Source organism: Erythrolamprus reginae, chromosome 2, assembly GCF_031021105.1.
Source record: "Erythrolamprus reginae isolate rEryReg1 chromosome 2, rEryReg1.hap1, whole genome shotgun sequence".
Lineage (NCBI taxonomy): Eukaryota > Metazoa > Chordata > Lepidosauria > Squamata > Dipsadidae > Erythrolamprus > Erythrolamprus reginae.
Genome location: NC_091951.1, coordinates 43,492,241 through 43,507,562, shown reverse-complemented (window position 1 = coordinate 43,507,562; position 15,322 = coordinate 43,492,241). Strand labels below are relative to the sequence as shown.

General features: G+C 44.5%; 1 protein-coding gene across 1 annotated transcript in view; it reads right to left on the bottom strand.

Annotated features, from left to right (window-relative positions):
• Positions 1-478: 478 nt before the first annotated feature.
• PLXNB1 (plexin B1) overlaps positions 479-15,322 on the bottom strand; it is a 160,377-nt gene continuing 145,533 nt past the window's right edge. The window contains exons 32-36 of the mRNA XM_070738026.1: positions 12,852-12,999; positions 8,662-8,726; positions 8,475-8,550; positions 4,807-4,881; positions 479-1,774 (exon numbers count right to left, since the gene is read on the bottom strand). Of these exons, the coding sequence (XP_070594127.1) occupies positions 1,670-1,774; positions 4,807-4,881; positions 8,475-8,550; positions 8,662-8,726; positions 12,852-12,999 (469 nt within the window). The 3' untranslated portion in view covers positions 479-1,669. The remainder of the gene's footprint in view (positions 1,775-4,806; positions 4,882-8,474; positions 8,551-8,661; positions 8,727-12,851; positions 13,000-15,322) is intronic.

Sequence of the window (15,322 nt, the reverse complement as noted above, 5' to 3'; positions counted from 1 at the left end):
CCGCCCCCAGAGGTCAGACATAATCCTGATGCAGCCCTCAATGAAATTGACTTTGACACCCTCTGTAGTGCAGGGTTTGCAGAGCTCTGAAGCCTGAGATGCCGAATGGCAGAATGAAATTATTCCTGGAATTGGCTCAAACTAGTAACGAGCAAAGATCCAAATCTATCAGCTGTCTGGAGCACGGAAGATTTTTTCCCCCCAGCCCTGGATTTGGGTTACTAACAGTTAATGAACAAGCGACAAAGAAGAGACAAAGGAAATGAAATTAGGAGCGCCGGTGTGCTCACTTCACCCCTTCATAGAAAAGACTGGGGAGGAATTAGGAAACACATCAACCTATGGCTGAGGTTGAATTGCAATCAGAATAAAGCTGGATTAAAAAAAAAAGGGGTGGTGGTGGTGTTTTCTGCTCCCCCCCCCCCTGAAATGCTCTTTAATAGCAGATTAAGTTACAAAAATCAGCAGGCAGCGCCTGTCACGACATGGAGACAAACATTTATCATCTGCTTAATGCCTGTAAATCTAGCTGCTCTCAAAGAGACAGGAGAAGGAGGGCATGGCCCAGTGGGGGGCCACGGGAATTACAAAGAGCAAGACCTGCCAGGGTGGAGGAGGAGATAAAAGGGGCAAAAATCACCAGCTTTGACATCCTTCCGAGAAGCCACCTGGGAAAAAACAAAAAGGATGGGAAAATCTTGAAGAAGGGCGAACCGGGTGTCTAGGAAGAAGGAATTCCCGGAAGGAAGGTCTTTACTCGAGAAGGGCTAGCCCAAAAGGGGACCAGGGGAGGAAGACCTCAAAACGTTGACGCTCCTACAGGCCTGGCCTCTTTCTCTGCAGAGCGATTCATCCAACTCCCCGTTCGTTGTTGAGGACGGCAAGGCCCACGGCGGCAGTGTTGCCGTTTGTGCTTTTATAGGAAAGCCGAACGGGGCAAAGGGGCAGCAGCTACAAGAAGGCACGCTGGGGGACTTTAGGACCACCTTGAGCAGGTAACGGCGAGGAAGGGAGGACATCCCCCTCTCCCTTCGCCATCTTTCGGGGATTTCCGCCCATCGGGAACCGGATCTTCCTTCCTCCGTCTTTGTCTGTTGTGCTCGTCTTAGCGCTGTGTCCCCCCGTCGCTCCAGAGGAGGAAAGTCGGTCTCGCTGGGTTGTTGGAGACTCCAAGCGCAGCAAGAATGTCGAGGGCGGATCTCCCCGCATTAAGCCAGTAGGACACTCTCTCGAAGGAACCCAAGGACGTCCAAAGGAAGCTCAAATGAGAGTTCAGGTTCCCACCTCGTTTTTCACAGGGTGTGCTTTTGTGTTTGTGTGTGTAAAAAGATTCCAGCATCCCTCACAGCTGCACTGTTCTCTAACTCCCTTGGCACATTCATAACATCTGGCCTCCTGGCTGAAAATGGCTCTTGACGGAGCCTTTCGGCTTCTGGGCACGAGTTCATTATTATCATTACTTTAAGTGTTGTTGTTATTATTATTTTTTGTTTGTTTAAAGAGCCTGTAAAAAAAAATACTAGTAGTTCTCTGGCACCTCCCCGCCCTTGGCGTTTTCTGACCATCCGCTGCTGCTGCTTCTTCTCTCCACCTCAGCACAGAGCATCGGTGGGGACGGCGGTGGGTGCTGTCTGTTTTCATCCTACCCAACTGTCCCCCTTGAGGCACCTCACAAGTCTGTGACTTTGTTCTCCACTGCCGCAGCAATCTGTTGCAGGCGATACCCCAGCTGCATTTTCTGCGCGATCGGGTCTTCCTCCAAGGCGGTGATGATCTGTGGGCAGAAGCGGAGCTGTTAACCGCCAGGCCTCCCTCAGGATATTCCCTCAGGATATTCCCTCAGGTATTCCCTCAGGATATTCCCTCAGGTATTCCCTCAGGATATTCCCTCAGGTATTTCCTCAGGATATTCTCTCAGGTATTCCCTCAGATATTCCCTCAGGTATTCCCTCAGATATTCTCTCAGGATATTCCCTCAGATATTCCCTCAGGATATTCCCTCAGGTATTTCCTCAGGATATTCTCTCAGGTATTCCCTCAGATATTCCCTCAGGTATTCCCTCAGATATTCTCTCAGGATATTCCCTCAGATATTCCCTCAGGTATTCCCTCAGGATATTCCCTCAGGATATTCCCTCAGGATATTTGAGGGAATGCCTCAAAGGAAGAAATCTCCCGATTGTAGAGAGACGTGTCTCACAGGACAGATACTGATCATCAAAATCAGGGGTGTTTCAAATTCAAGGCCCGTGTGCTGGATCTGGCCTGCGGGATGCCTCTGGCATTCAAAATGGCTCCCACTCCTGTTTTCAGCCTCAACTGCGTTCTGCAGGCCAAAATAGGTACAGGGGGACTTTTGTACCCCATTTTTGCCAGCAGGGTGTTGCAGGAGGCGTCCAGCCTCCCCAACTAAAGCCAGCCTGCAGAAGAGAACTACAATGTTGATCTGGTCTACAAAGAAATTTAGTTTGACCTTCTTCCCAAATCTCGGAAGCTTTGACTGACCTGTTCTGGGCGTTTTCCTTGCCTGATATGGGGCATCTTCTGCTAGCATTGGGGACCTTTTTTGATGGTGATGTTCTAACTGTGGCATGTGCTCTTTGAGATCTAGAGAACTGGCTTCTTCCCTGTGCTAAAAATGGATTTCCCCAGATTTCCTTTCCTGACTGACCCTTTCAAAAGCCAAGGAGAAGTATGAAAACAGATGTCTTGAGGCATGGAGTGAGAGGAGGTTTTTTGTAAAAAAAAGTTTATTTAAATTCAGTCTGACAGAATGCAAGGAGCGTGTTGCTTTACGGCAGGGGACTCCAACCTTGGCAACTTTAGGCCTGGCGGACTTCAACTCCCAGCAAAGCTGGCTGGGGAATTCTGGGGAGTTGAAGTCCGCCAGGCTTAAAGTTGCCAAGGTTGGAGTCCCCTGCTTTACGGGACTTTCTCTTTAGTCACCCCTGCTTCCAAAAACTCCGGCAGAATACAGTCTGAAGATATTGCTTTTGCCACTTGGAGCACCCAAAGAGAGCCACAATTTCTTTCGCACTCATTTGTCACCCTAACCAGAATTTATTTATTTATTATTATTAGATTTGTATGCCGCCCCTCTCTGAAGACTCGGGGCGGCTAACAACGATAAAAAAGACAATGTAAACAAATCTAATATTAAAATAATCTTAAAAACCCCAATTTAAAGAACTAATCATACATACAAGCATACCATGTATAAATTCTATAAGCCTAGGGGAAGGGAAAATTTCAATTCCCCCATGCCTGACGACAGAGGTGGGTTTTAAGGAGCTTGCGAAAGGCAAAGAGGGTGGGGGCAACTCTGATATCTGGGGGGAGCTGGTTCCAGAGGGTCGGGGCCGCCACAGAGAAGACTCTTCTCCTGGGTCCTGCCAGACGACATTGTTTAGTCGACGGGACCCCGAGAAGGCCAACTCTGTGGGACCTAACCGGTCGCTGGGATTCGTGCGGCAGAAGGTGGTCCCGGAGGTATTCTGGTCCGATGCCATGAAGGGCTTTATAGGTCATAACCAACACTTTGAATTGTGACCGGAAATTGATCGGCAACCAATGCAGACTGCAGAGTGTTGGTGTAACATGGGCATACCTGGGGAAGCCCATGATTGCTCTCACATCTGCATTCTGCACGATCTGGAGTTTCCGAACACTTTTCAAAGGTAGCCCCATGTAGAGAGCGTTACAGTAGTCGAACCTCGAGGTGATGAGGGCATGAGTGACTGTGAGCAGTGATTCCTGGTCCAGATAGGGCCGCAACTGGTGCACCAGGTGAACCTGGGCAAACGCCCCCCTCGCCACAGCTGAATAGGGAAGATAGGTGTGGGGGAGCAGTGGGTTGCAGCGGGTACGGTTCCAGTGGCAGAAATTGATATGCAAATTAATCTCCGCACCCCCAATGCCCACATATGCATGCACGTGCGAGATTTTGCTTCTGCACATGCCTAGCAAGTAAAATAATAATAGTAATAATAATAATTGTTATTTATTAGACTTGTATGCAGCCCCTCTCCGGAGACTCGGGGCGGCTCACAACAACAATAAAACAATACAGGTACAAATCTAATACAGTGATCCCTGGTTTTTCGCGGGGGATGCGTTCCAAGACCACCCGTGAAAAACGAATTTCCATGAAGTAGAGGAAAGATATTTTTTAATGTATTTAACGAGTATTTGGACTTTTAAAACCCACCCGTTGCACTAAACAGTCATTCTATAATGTTTCTCAGCTGGAACTACATGTGATATCCCACCAGTTTCTTTAATAGAGTATAGTAGTACTGTAGAAGAATTTTATGAATTTTTAATGGATTTAAAATTTTCAATGGATTTAATGGATTTAAGCCCCCTTTGAAAACCCGTCAAGTAGCGAATCCGTGAAAGATGAACCGCAAAGTAGCATGGGATTACTGTAAATTCAATAATAATAATTAAAACTACAGCTAAAACCCATTATCTTAAAAACAAATCTCAGCCAAGGATGTTCTTGCGCATGAGATTTAGCCAATTTTCACCTTTTTTTTTGCTTCTGCGCATGCGCGAAAACAAAGAATTTGCCAAGAATCGGCAAAATCTCGTGCACGAGAGCGTCCTTGTGCAAGTTTTGACTTTGCATGCGCAGAAGCAAAATCTCGTGCCGAAGGGTGCGCACGTGAACCCGCAACGATCCCGGAGGATGTAACGGTAGCGGCCGGTAAGTGGAACCCTTGCCTGGTGTGGGGCCTCTACATCTCCCCGCCCCTCACACACAAAACAAAACAAAATCCCAACTTGGAAGGAAAATAGCCTCACCTGATCATAGTATTTGTTGATGTACTTATAGAGTTCATGCAGAGCCACCAAGGAATTGAGTTCACCTGAGTAATTCTGCAAGGAAGAGACACCAGCTATTTTTAGTGAGAGGAGCCAAAACCCCACCAAGCCATGTTTCAAAGTACAGTACAGTAGATCAAGTTCCAGGCTGGGCAGGCCAGGTGGCAAATGGAGTCACGGATTCCGTTCACGCTAAGGCAGATGAATTGCCTCCTCTTCTCCATTTCATGCTTATCTCAGCATATCTTATCGGAGCCTTTTCTAGCTGGGGATGCCAAGGAACCAACAAGGGCTGCATGACCAGCGTTAGGCCTGCAGACGGTAGAGGATCTGAATTCAATTGACAAAATTGAACGGGTACAAAGACGGGCTACAAGAATGGTGGAAGGTCTTAAGCATAAAACGTATCAGGAAAGACTTAATGAACTCAGGACAGAAGGAAAAGGGGGGGACATGATCGACACATTTAAATATGTTAAAGGGTTAAATAAGGTTCAGGAGAGAAGTGTTTTTAATAGGAAAGTGAACACAAGAACATGGGGGCACAATCTGAGGTTAGTTGGGGGAAATATCAAAAGCAACATGAGAAAATATTATTTTACTGAAAGAGTAGTAGATCCTTGGAACAAACTTCCAGCAGATGTGGTTGGTACATCCACAGTAACTGAATTTAAACATGCCTGGGATAAACATATATCCATTGTAAGATAAAATACAGGAAATAGTATAAGGGCAGACTAGATGGACCATGAGGTCTTTTTCTGCCGTCAGGCTTCTATGTTTCTATGCTTCTATGAATTCATCCTAGTTTTTTTTTTAAATGGAGATTCTCAGCCATCTAGGTGCTGCACTTGCTGAACGTGAGCATATGAACTAGAGAAAAGCCTGGGGGAAATCGAAGCTTCATTAAAAAAAGACCTTGGTGAGCAAGCCTGATGGGGCCTGTGTCCCTAAGGGAGGTCTGTCCCTTGCCAGCTCTTGATTTATTCACACAGGGGGGGGGGGGGGGAACTAAAAAACAGACTTTAAAAAAATGATTAAAAAGCCTGTTCTGACCTGGCGTTCCCAAATCACGAAGCAGACTTCTTGTCCCGACAAAAATCCCCTTTTTTATGACGTTACTGTGAATTCTTCTCATTCACATCCATTACTTTCAAGGGTAAATTTACAGTCTCCGGCTTGGAGAGCTGCCAGGTCGATATCTTCAAAACTTGGCAAGCAGCCTCTGAGAGTCTCACAAATTTATTAAGCAAATTAATTATCTTCTGCAAACTTCCCTCCCCATTTTCTCCTCTTTTATTCCCTATGGGAGGAGCCATTTGGCGTCCACCTGTGGCCTTATTCCCAAGTCAACTCTTGTTCCTCAGCTGTTCGTCTGGCAACTCTGCGCATGCGCACACATGGGAATAGGCTCGAATTGTTTGCCTGCCTCACTGATGTCTGACTCCAAAGGCAGCTAATAATTGTCAAGACTGCCCTGGCTCTATCTCTGCCTCTAACGCAGAGCACTAGTCACCGCCTTCCCCAGACTCCACCACTGGCCCATGTTCAGTGAAGGGCTGCAAAAAGTTTTTACTACCGCACTGTGGGTGTGGTTTATTGTGTAGGTGTGGTTTGATGGTCATGTGACCGGGTAGGAGTGGCTCGCCAGCCATGTGAGCAGGTGGGAGTGGCTTGACAATCATGTGACCTGGGGGGTGGCTTAAAGATCACGTGACTAAGTGGGAGTGGCTTACCGACCAAGATAAATTTTCAAATAGGTGCTTGGACTCTTTTTTCAGTTGATAAAAGTCACATTGTTTGAGTAGCCACCAAAAGGAGAAAATGATAGACAGCATTATCTGTTGAGGAGCACAGTAACGTTTTAAGGTTTTGTACTGAACTCACAAGGTTCAGTATGATAAGAGATTAGGCAAGTAGCTCAATTTTCTTTCATTGCTATTAAAGTTCAATTCTAGATAATGATTAAAATGATGGGTAAAAACATAGTATTTAATTATTTCCTATTTTAAAAGTAATTAAGGATCATACTAAGGTACTAGGGAAGGAAGGACAATAAAAAAAACCTATTAAGTATTCAATAAATAGTGCGTAAAGTTACTATCCCCATTGTGTTGCTCCCCCCCCCCCCCCCGGTTGGGCAGCAGCCCATCACTGCCCGTGTTCCTCCCCAACCCCCTCACTATCCAAATCTACTGCTAGCCACAACAAAGGCAAGTTCATAAGGAACAGAAGTTCCTTGAGATTCATTCATTCATTCATTCATTCATTCATTCATTCATTAGATATCTATGCCGCCCTTCTCAAACAACTCAGGGCAGCTGAAGGTATGACGATACCTTCATCATTACTCCTACCACTACCACCATTCGCAGCCATTCGGGCCGTTAGAAATCTCCCACCAGATGGAGAAATGGCTTGGCCACCAAAGCAGCTGCCAAGCACTGGTTTCATCAGCCAATTCCACTGAGTGACCCCAAAGCTTTGTTTGGGAGAAACTGAAGTTCCTGGATGATCTTCAAAGAGAGCCCAGGCTACAAATCATTGCATTGCATGCAGCCTTCCAGTTACAACTGTAGCTGAGCCTACTGGCTGACTTGCAACCCTTTTATGTGGCAGTTGAAAAACAAACATAGTAACAGAGAAGATTGACGGCAGAAAAGGCCCTCATGGTCCATCTAGTCTGCCCTTATACTATTTCCTGTATTTTTATCTTACGATGGATATGTATGTTTATCCCAGGCACGTTTAAATTCAGTGACTGTGGATTTACCAACCACGTCTGCTGGAAGTTTGTTCCAAGCGTCTACTACTCTTTCAGTAAAATAATATTTTCTCACGTTGCTTCTGATCTTTCCCCCAACTAACTTCAGATGGTGCCCCCTTGCTCTTGTGTTCATTTTTCTATTACAAACACTTCCCTCCTGAACTTTATTTAACTCTGCACTATTAAACAAAAGCAGTGTCTGTTAAGCGAACCAGTGGTTCATTACATGTGTAGTTTTGCCAGAACTCAGATGTTAAATGGCAGTTTGGGGCAAAAATGACCTATCCAGATTCCTAAGAGGTCAGTAAGGGGCGAGTACAAGTGCACTAGAGTGCCTTCCGTCCCCTGTCCTATTGCTCTCCTATATCTCCTATACCTTTCTTCTATTCCTATATCTCTTCTTCCATTCTTTCATTGATATGTTTTATTCCTATATCTTCTCTTCTCTTCTTTCTTAGATATATTTTACTATGAGTATCTCCTCTATAACCTTCATTATGTATTTTACCATGTATATACCCACTAAAACCCACATTGTGTATTGGACAAAATCAACCAATCAATAATAAATAAATAAATAACAAGAAATGCATCCAAACAACTGTGGGATGCAGCAAACGGTGGTTAATGTGGCTGCATTGCCAAGCACTTGAAGTATGTGATCATGTGATCCCGGGGGAGATCGACCGGGTCACAACTCCCCTTTTCCAGGTAACTTTGAAGAGTCGCTAAGCGACTGGTCATAAGTCGAGGACTACCTATAATGTCATCACAAGTGGCAAGGGACACCCGATGCTGCTTCTAAGGATGGCCCCAGTGAAGGCCTTGGCTAGGAACGTGTACAAGAAAAAAGGAAGGTTGTAGCTGGGAGGATTCTCACCCGTGACAGCTCCGCCAAGGCCGAATTCATCTCCTGATCGCTGGCTGAGATGGTTTGGCGAATATCTGCATAGTACCTGCAGGAGAGATAAGTTATTCCTTAGTACTGTTGCACCCAGGTTGTCCTCTCCCTGTTTTCCTTCCCCTTGAATATATCCGGCTTCCTTCGGATACTTCTTCTTCCTTACCTTTCCACCATCTGCTTATAGCGCGGAATGTCGCGGGCGTAGAGCAGCTTGTTAATTGGGGAATCCTGGAAAGGCCACCAGAAAACCAAGGCATTATTTTAGTTATTTATTTTATTTATTTATTTGACTTCTATGCCACCCAATCCCGAAGGACTCAGGGAGGCTTACAATAATATTATAAATAGAAATACAAACACATACAGAAAAATAAAACAGAAGTGGAACCTAATCTAAAACTATAAAACACAGTATTTCAAAAAAAAACCCCATTAATTATAAAGCAGTTTATTTTATTTATTTATTTATTGGATTTGTATGCCGCCCCACTCCGCAGACTCGGGGCGGCTAACAACAGCAATAAAACAGCATATAATAATAAGCCAATACTAAAACAATTAAAAACCCTTATTATAAAACCAAACATACGTACAGACATACCATGCAAAAATTGTAAAGGCCTAGGGGGAAAGAGCATCTCAATTCCCTCATGCCTGGCGGCAGAGGTGGGTTTTAAGCAGCTTACGAAAGGCGAGGAGGGTGGGGGCAATTCTAATCTCTGGGGGGAGTTGGTTTCAGAGGGCCGGGGCCGCCACAGAGAAGGCTCTTCCCCTGGGTCCCGCCAAGCAACATTGTTTAGTTGACAGGACCCGGAGAAGACCCACTCTGTGGGACCTAACTGGTTGCTGGGATTCGTGCAGCAGTTATAATCCCAAAGATACATACCATTCATAATTATATTTATTTAATTATATTTCTATGCTGCCCAGCTCTCGAGGGACTCAGCGGCTCACAACAAAAATAAACATGGAAAAAAATTTCAATTTTAAATAATTGCAGCCATCCATCCATTCATGGGCCGACCTCGCTTGTAACCTCCCCAAGATCAATGGCACCAGGCCTGTCAGAAAAGCCAGGTCTTTACAGCATTCTGGAAGGCCACTAAGGTGGGGACAATGAGATCTCAGGAGGCAGCTGATAACAGAGAGTCGGGGCCACCACAGAGAAGGCTCTCCCCCGCAGACCTGTCAGCTGACAGTTTAGCTGACGGTATCCGAAGACGACCAACCCTGTGGGATCTAACTGGTCGCTGGGAGTTATTAATTTCAATGGCCAGAAAGTTTTACGAACAATGAAAATGATTAACACTTGGGGGGGTGGGGGGGTGGAATGAGGAGGAAAGGGAATAAAAGCTGTAACTGGAGGTGTTGGCAGAATACTTCTATTTCCTGTCCTTATCCAAACAGTCACACCCGAATCTTCCTCTGAAAAGTGGGTGCATTGCTGGCATCACTAGAATTAGCTCAGAGAGATTCATGATAATGCAGCAACCCCATCTCATATGACATACTAATGCTCTTAAAGTAGCATCTTCCCTTTAAGAAAATCCTGTGGCTTCTATACCGGGAGACAATATAACTGCTAGAGAAGGTGCTAGTGAGCTCTGGTTTTATTTATTTATTATTTATTATTTGGATTTGTATGCCGCCCCTCTCCGAAGACTCGGGGCGGCTCACAACAAGTGTAAAACAAATCATAAATAATTCAATTAATTAAAATATTTAAAGATTTAAAAAACCCCATATACTAACAGACACACACACAGGCATACCATGTATAAATTAAATGTGCCCAGGGGGAGATGTTTAGTTTCCCCATGCCTGACGGCAAAGGTGGGTTTTGAGGAGTTTACGGACGGCAGGAAGAGTAGGGGCAGTTCTGATCTCCGGGGGGAGTTGGTTCCAGAGAGTCGGTGCCGCCACAGAGAAGGCTCTCCCCCTGGGGCCCGCCAACCGACATTGCTTAGTTGACGGGACCCGGAGGAGGCCCACTCTGTGGGACCTAATCGGTCGCTGGGATTCGTGTGACAGAAGGCGGTCTCGGAGGTATTCTGGTCCGATGCCATGAAGGGCTTTAAAGGTCATAACCAACACTTTGAATTGTGACCGGAAACTGATCGGCAGCCAATGCAGACTGCGGAGTGATGGTGAAACATGGGCATACCTGAGTAAGCCCATGACTGCTGTCGCAGCTGCATTCTGCACGATCTGAAGTTTCCGAACACTTTTCAAAGGTAGCCCCATGTAGAGAGCATTACAGTAGTCGAACCTCGAGGTGATGAGGGCATGAGTGACTGTGAGCAATGAGTCCCGGTCCAGATAGGGCCGCAACTGGTGCACCAGGCGAACCTGGGCAAACGCCCCCAGTTACAGTCATAGTTCCCTCTAAGCTGAGCAGTGAGCAATCGCTCACTTAAAAATCATCATCAACTCAGAGTTTTCCAAACCTGCCCAGAAGCCGAGAGGGAAAGAGTGAGAGGGAAGGAGAGAGAGAGGAAGAGAGGAAGAGAGAGAAACAGATAGAAAAAAGAGAGGAAGGAAAAGAGAAAGAAAAAGAATGGGAGTAAGGAAGAGAGAAAGAAAATCAAAATCTAGTTTGAAACTAGCTCAACTATTTAAGTGGCATTTTGATATTGATAGAGTTGCCCTGTTATGAGCTCACTGTTATAGACACACAGTACAGTATTTTATTTTGAAATTCTCTGAGGCAAAACAGGGTGGGTTTTTTGTTTGTTTGACACTATATTTTTCTGCCCACCCCCCCAAAAAATTAGAGGGAACACTGGTTACAGTATATTTATTTATTTTATATAGAAACATAGAAGACTGACGGCAGAAAAAGACCCCATGGTCCATCTAGTCTGCCTTTATACTATTTTCTGTATTTTATCTTAGGATTGATATATGTTTATCCCAGGCATGTTTAAATTCAGTTACTGTGGATTTATCTACCACGTCTGCTGGAAGTTTGTTCCAAGGATCTACTACTCTTTCAGTAAAATAATATTTTCTCATGTTGCTTTTGATCTTTCCCCCAACTAACTTCAGATTGTGCCCCCTTGTTCTTGTGTTCACTTTCCTATTAAAAACACTTTCCTCCTGGACCTTATTTAACCATTTAACATATTTAAATGTTTCGATCATGTCCCATATATATATTATATTATATATATTTTATAATTATATTATATATCATATATCATATTAACTATAGCTCCTTTGAGATCCTTTGAGATCTTGCCAGCATATAGATCAGCCGCCCCGAGTTGAATTGAAATCAGGGAACCAGCCTTCTGAGAGAAAAATAATTAATACAGAAGAGTAGAGCAGAGCAGAATAACAGAGTTGGAAGGAACCTTGCAGATCTTTTAGTCCAACCCCCTACTCAGGCAGGAAGCTGCATACTATTTTAAACAAATAGTTGTCCAATCTCTTCTTAAAAACTTCCAGTGTTGGAGCATTCACAACTTCTGGAGGCAAGCTGTTCCACAGATTAATTGTTCTAACTGTCAGGAAATTTCTCCTTATTTTTAAGTTACTTCTGTCCTTGTTTAGTTTCCACCCATTGCTTCTTGTCCTGCCCTCAGGTGTTTTGGAGAATAGGTTGACTCCCTCTTCTTTGTGGCAACCCCTGAGGTACTGGGGTTGCCGCGGCGGGACCCAGGAGAAGAGCCTTCTCTGTGGCGGCCCCAACCCTCTGGAACCAGCTCCCCCCAGAGATCAGAACTGCCCCCACCCTCCTTGCCTTTCGTAAAGTTCTTAAGACCCATCTCTGCCGTCAGGCATGGGGGAACTGAGACATCTCCCCCGGACCTATACAGTTTATACATGGTATGTTTGTGTGTGTGTTTGCTTTTAATAATGGGTTTTTTAGTGTTTTTTAAATTATTAGATTTGTTCTTACATTGTCTTTGTTATTGTTGTGAGCCGCCCCGAGTCTATGGAGAGGGGCGGCATACAAATCTAATAAATAATAAAATAATAATAATAATAATAATCATGTCTCCCCTGGTCCTTCTTTTCATTAAACTAGCCATGCCCAGTTCTTGCAACTGTTCTTCATATGTTTTAGCCTCCAGTCCCCTAATCATCTTTGTCGCTCTTCTCTGCACTTTTTCCAGAGTCTCAACATCTTTTTCACATGGTGGTGTCCAAAACTGGACGCAGTGTTCCAAGTGTGGCCTTACCAAGGCCTTATAAAGTGGTATTAACACTTCACGTGATCTCGATTCTGTCCCTCTGTTAATGCAGCCAAAATCACACACACGTCTTGCACCAGGAAACAACCATTTGTGGGACCTGGCTTCCCCATTCTCTTCACATTCATTCTCAGCTGCATTCTTCCAGGCTTACCCGGCCCAGTTTGTGGTCAGCAAGGGTGCAGGAGTCCATGAAGGTCTGGGCAATGACCAAGAGCACAGCGTCCACGTTATCTGACGTTTGCACATCAAACACAAACTGGGGGTTCTTGATGATGTTGATCCAGAACCTCAGAGGCAGACTGCAGGAAGAAAACAAAGGCTCAGCCAAGAGCATTCATCAGGACTGCTACCATGTAAAGGCTAACAAATGACACGTTCACGACAACATTGTGACACCAATAAGTGTAAGTTATGTAAATGTCGTTCTCGACTTACAACTGGCCCCTTAGTAACTCTTCAAAGTCACAACAGGCTTTCATGGGCAGAATACCTCCGGGAGCGCTTTCTGCCGCCCGAATCCCAGCAACTGATTAGGTCCCACAGAGTTGGCCTTCTCCGGGTCCCATCGACTAAACAATGTCATCTGGCGGGCCCCAGGGGAAGAGCCTTCTCTGTGGCGGCCCCCACCCTCCTCGCCTTTCGCAAACTTCTTAAAACCCACCTCTGCCGTCAGGCATGGGGAAATTGATTCCCCCGGGCCGTTCCATTTTATGTATGGTTTGTTTGGGATGTATGACTATTTTTTTATGTTAATGGGTTTTAAACTTTTTTAAAAAAATCATTACATTTGCACTGTATTTTGTTGTTGTGAGCATAGTTCCCTCTAAGCTGAGCAGTGAGCAATCGCTCACTTAAAAATCATCATCAACTCAGAGTTTTCCAAACCTGCCTAGAAGCCGAGAGGGAAAGAGTGAGAGGGAAGGAGAGAGAGAGGAAGAGAGAGAAACTGATAGAAAAAAGAGAGGAAGGAAAAGAGAAAGAAAAAGAATGGGAGTAAGGAAGAGAGAAAGAAAATCAAAATCTAGTTTGAAACTAGCTCAACTATTTAAGTGGCATTTTGATATTGATAGAGTTGCCCTATTATGAGCTCACTGTTATAGACACACAGTACAGTATTTTATTTTGAAATTCTATTTATTTATTTATTTATTTATTTATTTATTTATTTATTTATTTATTTATTTATTTATTTATTTATTTATTATTTCTGTGCCGCCCAGTCCCGAAGGGACTGCCGCTCAGACACTATACCTTTCCGCCCACCCCACAAAAAAATTAGAGGGAACACTGGTTGTGAGCCGCTCCGAGTCTCTGGAGAGGGGCGGCATACAAATCTAATAAATAATAATAATAATAATAATAATAATTATTATTATTATTATTATATTATTATTATTATTTATGACACGAATTTTTAGTTCTGGTGGTCAGGCCTTGCCTGGGTCACATGACCAAGCTTCGGACACTTGGCAACCAGGCCAGGGTATCCTGTGGCCACCTAACCAAGTTTCATGACAGTTTTATTTAAAACCAGCATTTACTTCTGTTTCTTAAGAGGGGGGGAGGAGTGCCCAATAGTGAATCTCTATGGAAGATTCTCAATCACTTGGGTCAGTGGTTCTCAAACTGGGGGTCGGGACCCCTTTGGGGTGTCCGAACGACCATTTCATAGGGGTCACCTAAGACCATGGGAAAAGACAGATCTCCCATGGTGTTAGGAACGAAAACTTCAATTCTGGTGCCTTGGAACATATTTCTACAATCCAACCAATCAGGCGTTTACAGTGGGGGTGTCCCTCTGACCTTCCTGCCAATCAGCTTAAAGCTCTGTTGGGAGAATTGGCGCTTGACTTATGGTTGGGTGTCACCACAACATGAGGAACTGTATTAAAGGGTATTAGAAAGGTTGAGAATTACTGGATCATGGTGCTTTTTCAAGAAAAAGTGCTTTTTCAAGAGGCAACCAATGTCTGGTTTTACTTTGAAGACATTTTGCTTCTCATCTAAGGAGCTTCTTTGGCTCTGACTGGATTCCAAATCCTTCCATTCCCCACCATCCAGTCAGAGCTGAAGAAGCTTCTTTTGGGTGAGAAGCAAAAGGTCTTCAAAGAAAATCCAAGGAAGTCCAGTTGCCTCTTGGGGGAGGAAAAATCACTATGGGGTGCCCCATAGTGAACTTTGGGTTTGCTTAACAATTGTTGTGTTTGCTTAACAACCACAGAGGCCTCTTTACAACTGCAGTTTGCTTAATAACCGTTGCAAAAAACTGTAAAATTGGGTCGGTCGTGTGGCCGAGCCATTTTACAATGATTGTACTTACTGTAACTTGTGTAGTTTCATGACATTATTACGCAATCATGCCAGTTGTGCAATGATGTCATGAGGTCGCCATTATCGATGTTGTCATGGCTGTTTGGACGAATGCAATGCCCTGAGCACAGGAGTCGACCAGTGAATTAAGTATCACTTACACTATTACTGTAAGTGCAAAACTTCCCCGTTTCATAGAAACATAGACGTCTGACAGCAGAAAAAGACCTCCTGGTCCATCTAGTCTGCCCTTATACTATTTTCTGTATTTTATCTTAGGATGGATATATGTTTATCCCAGGCATGTTTAAA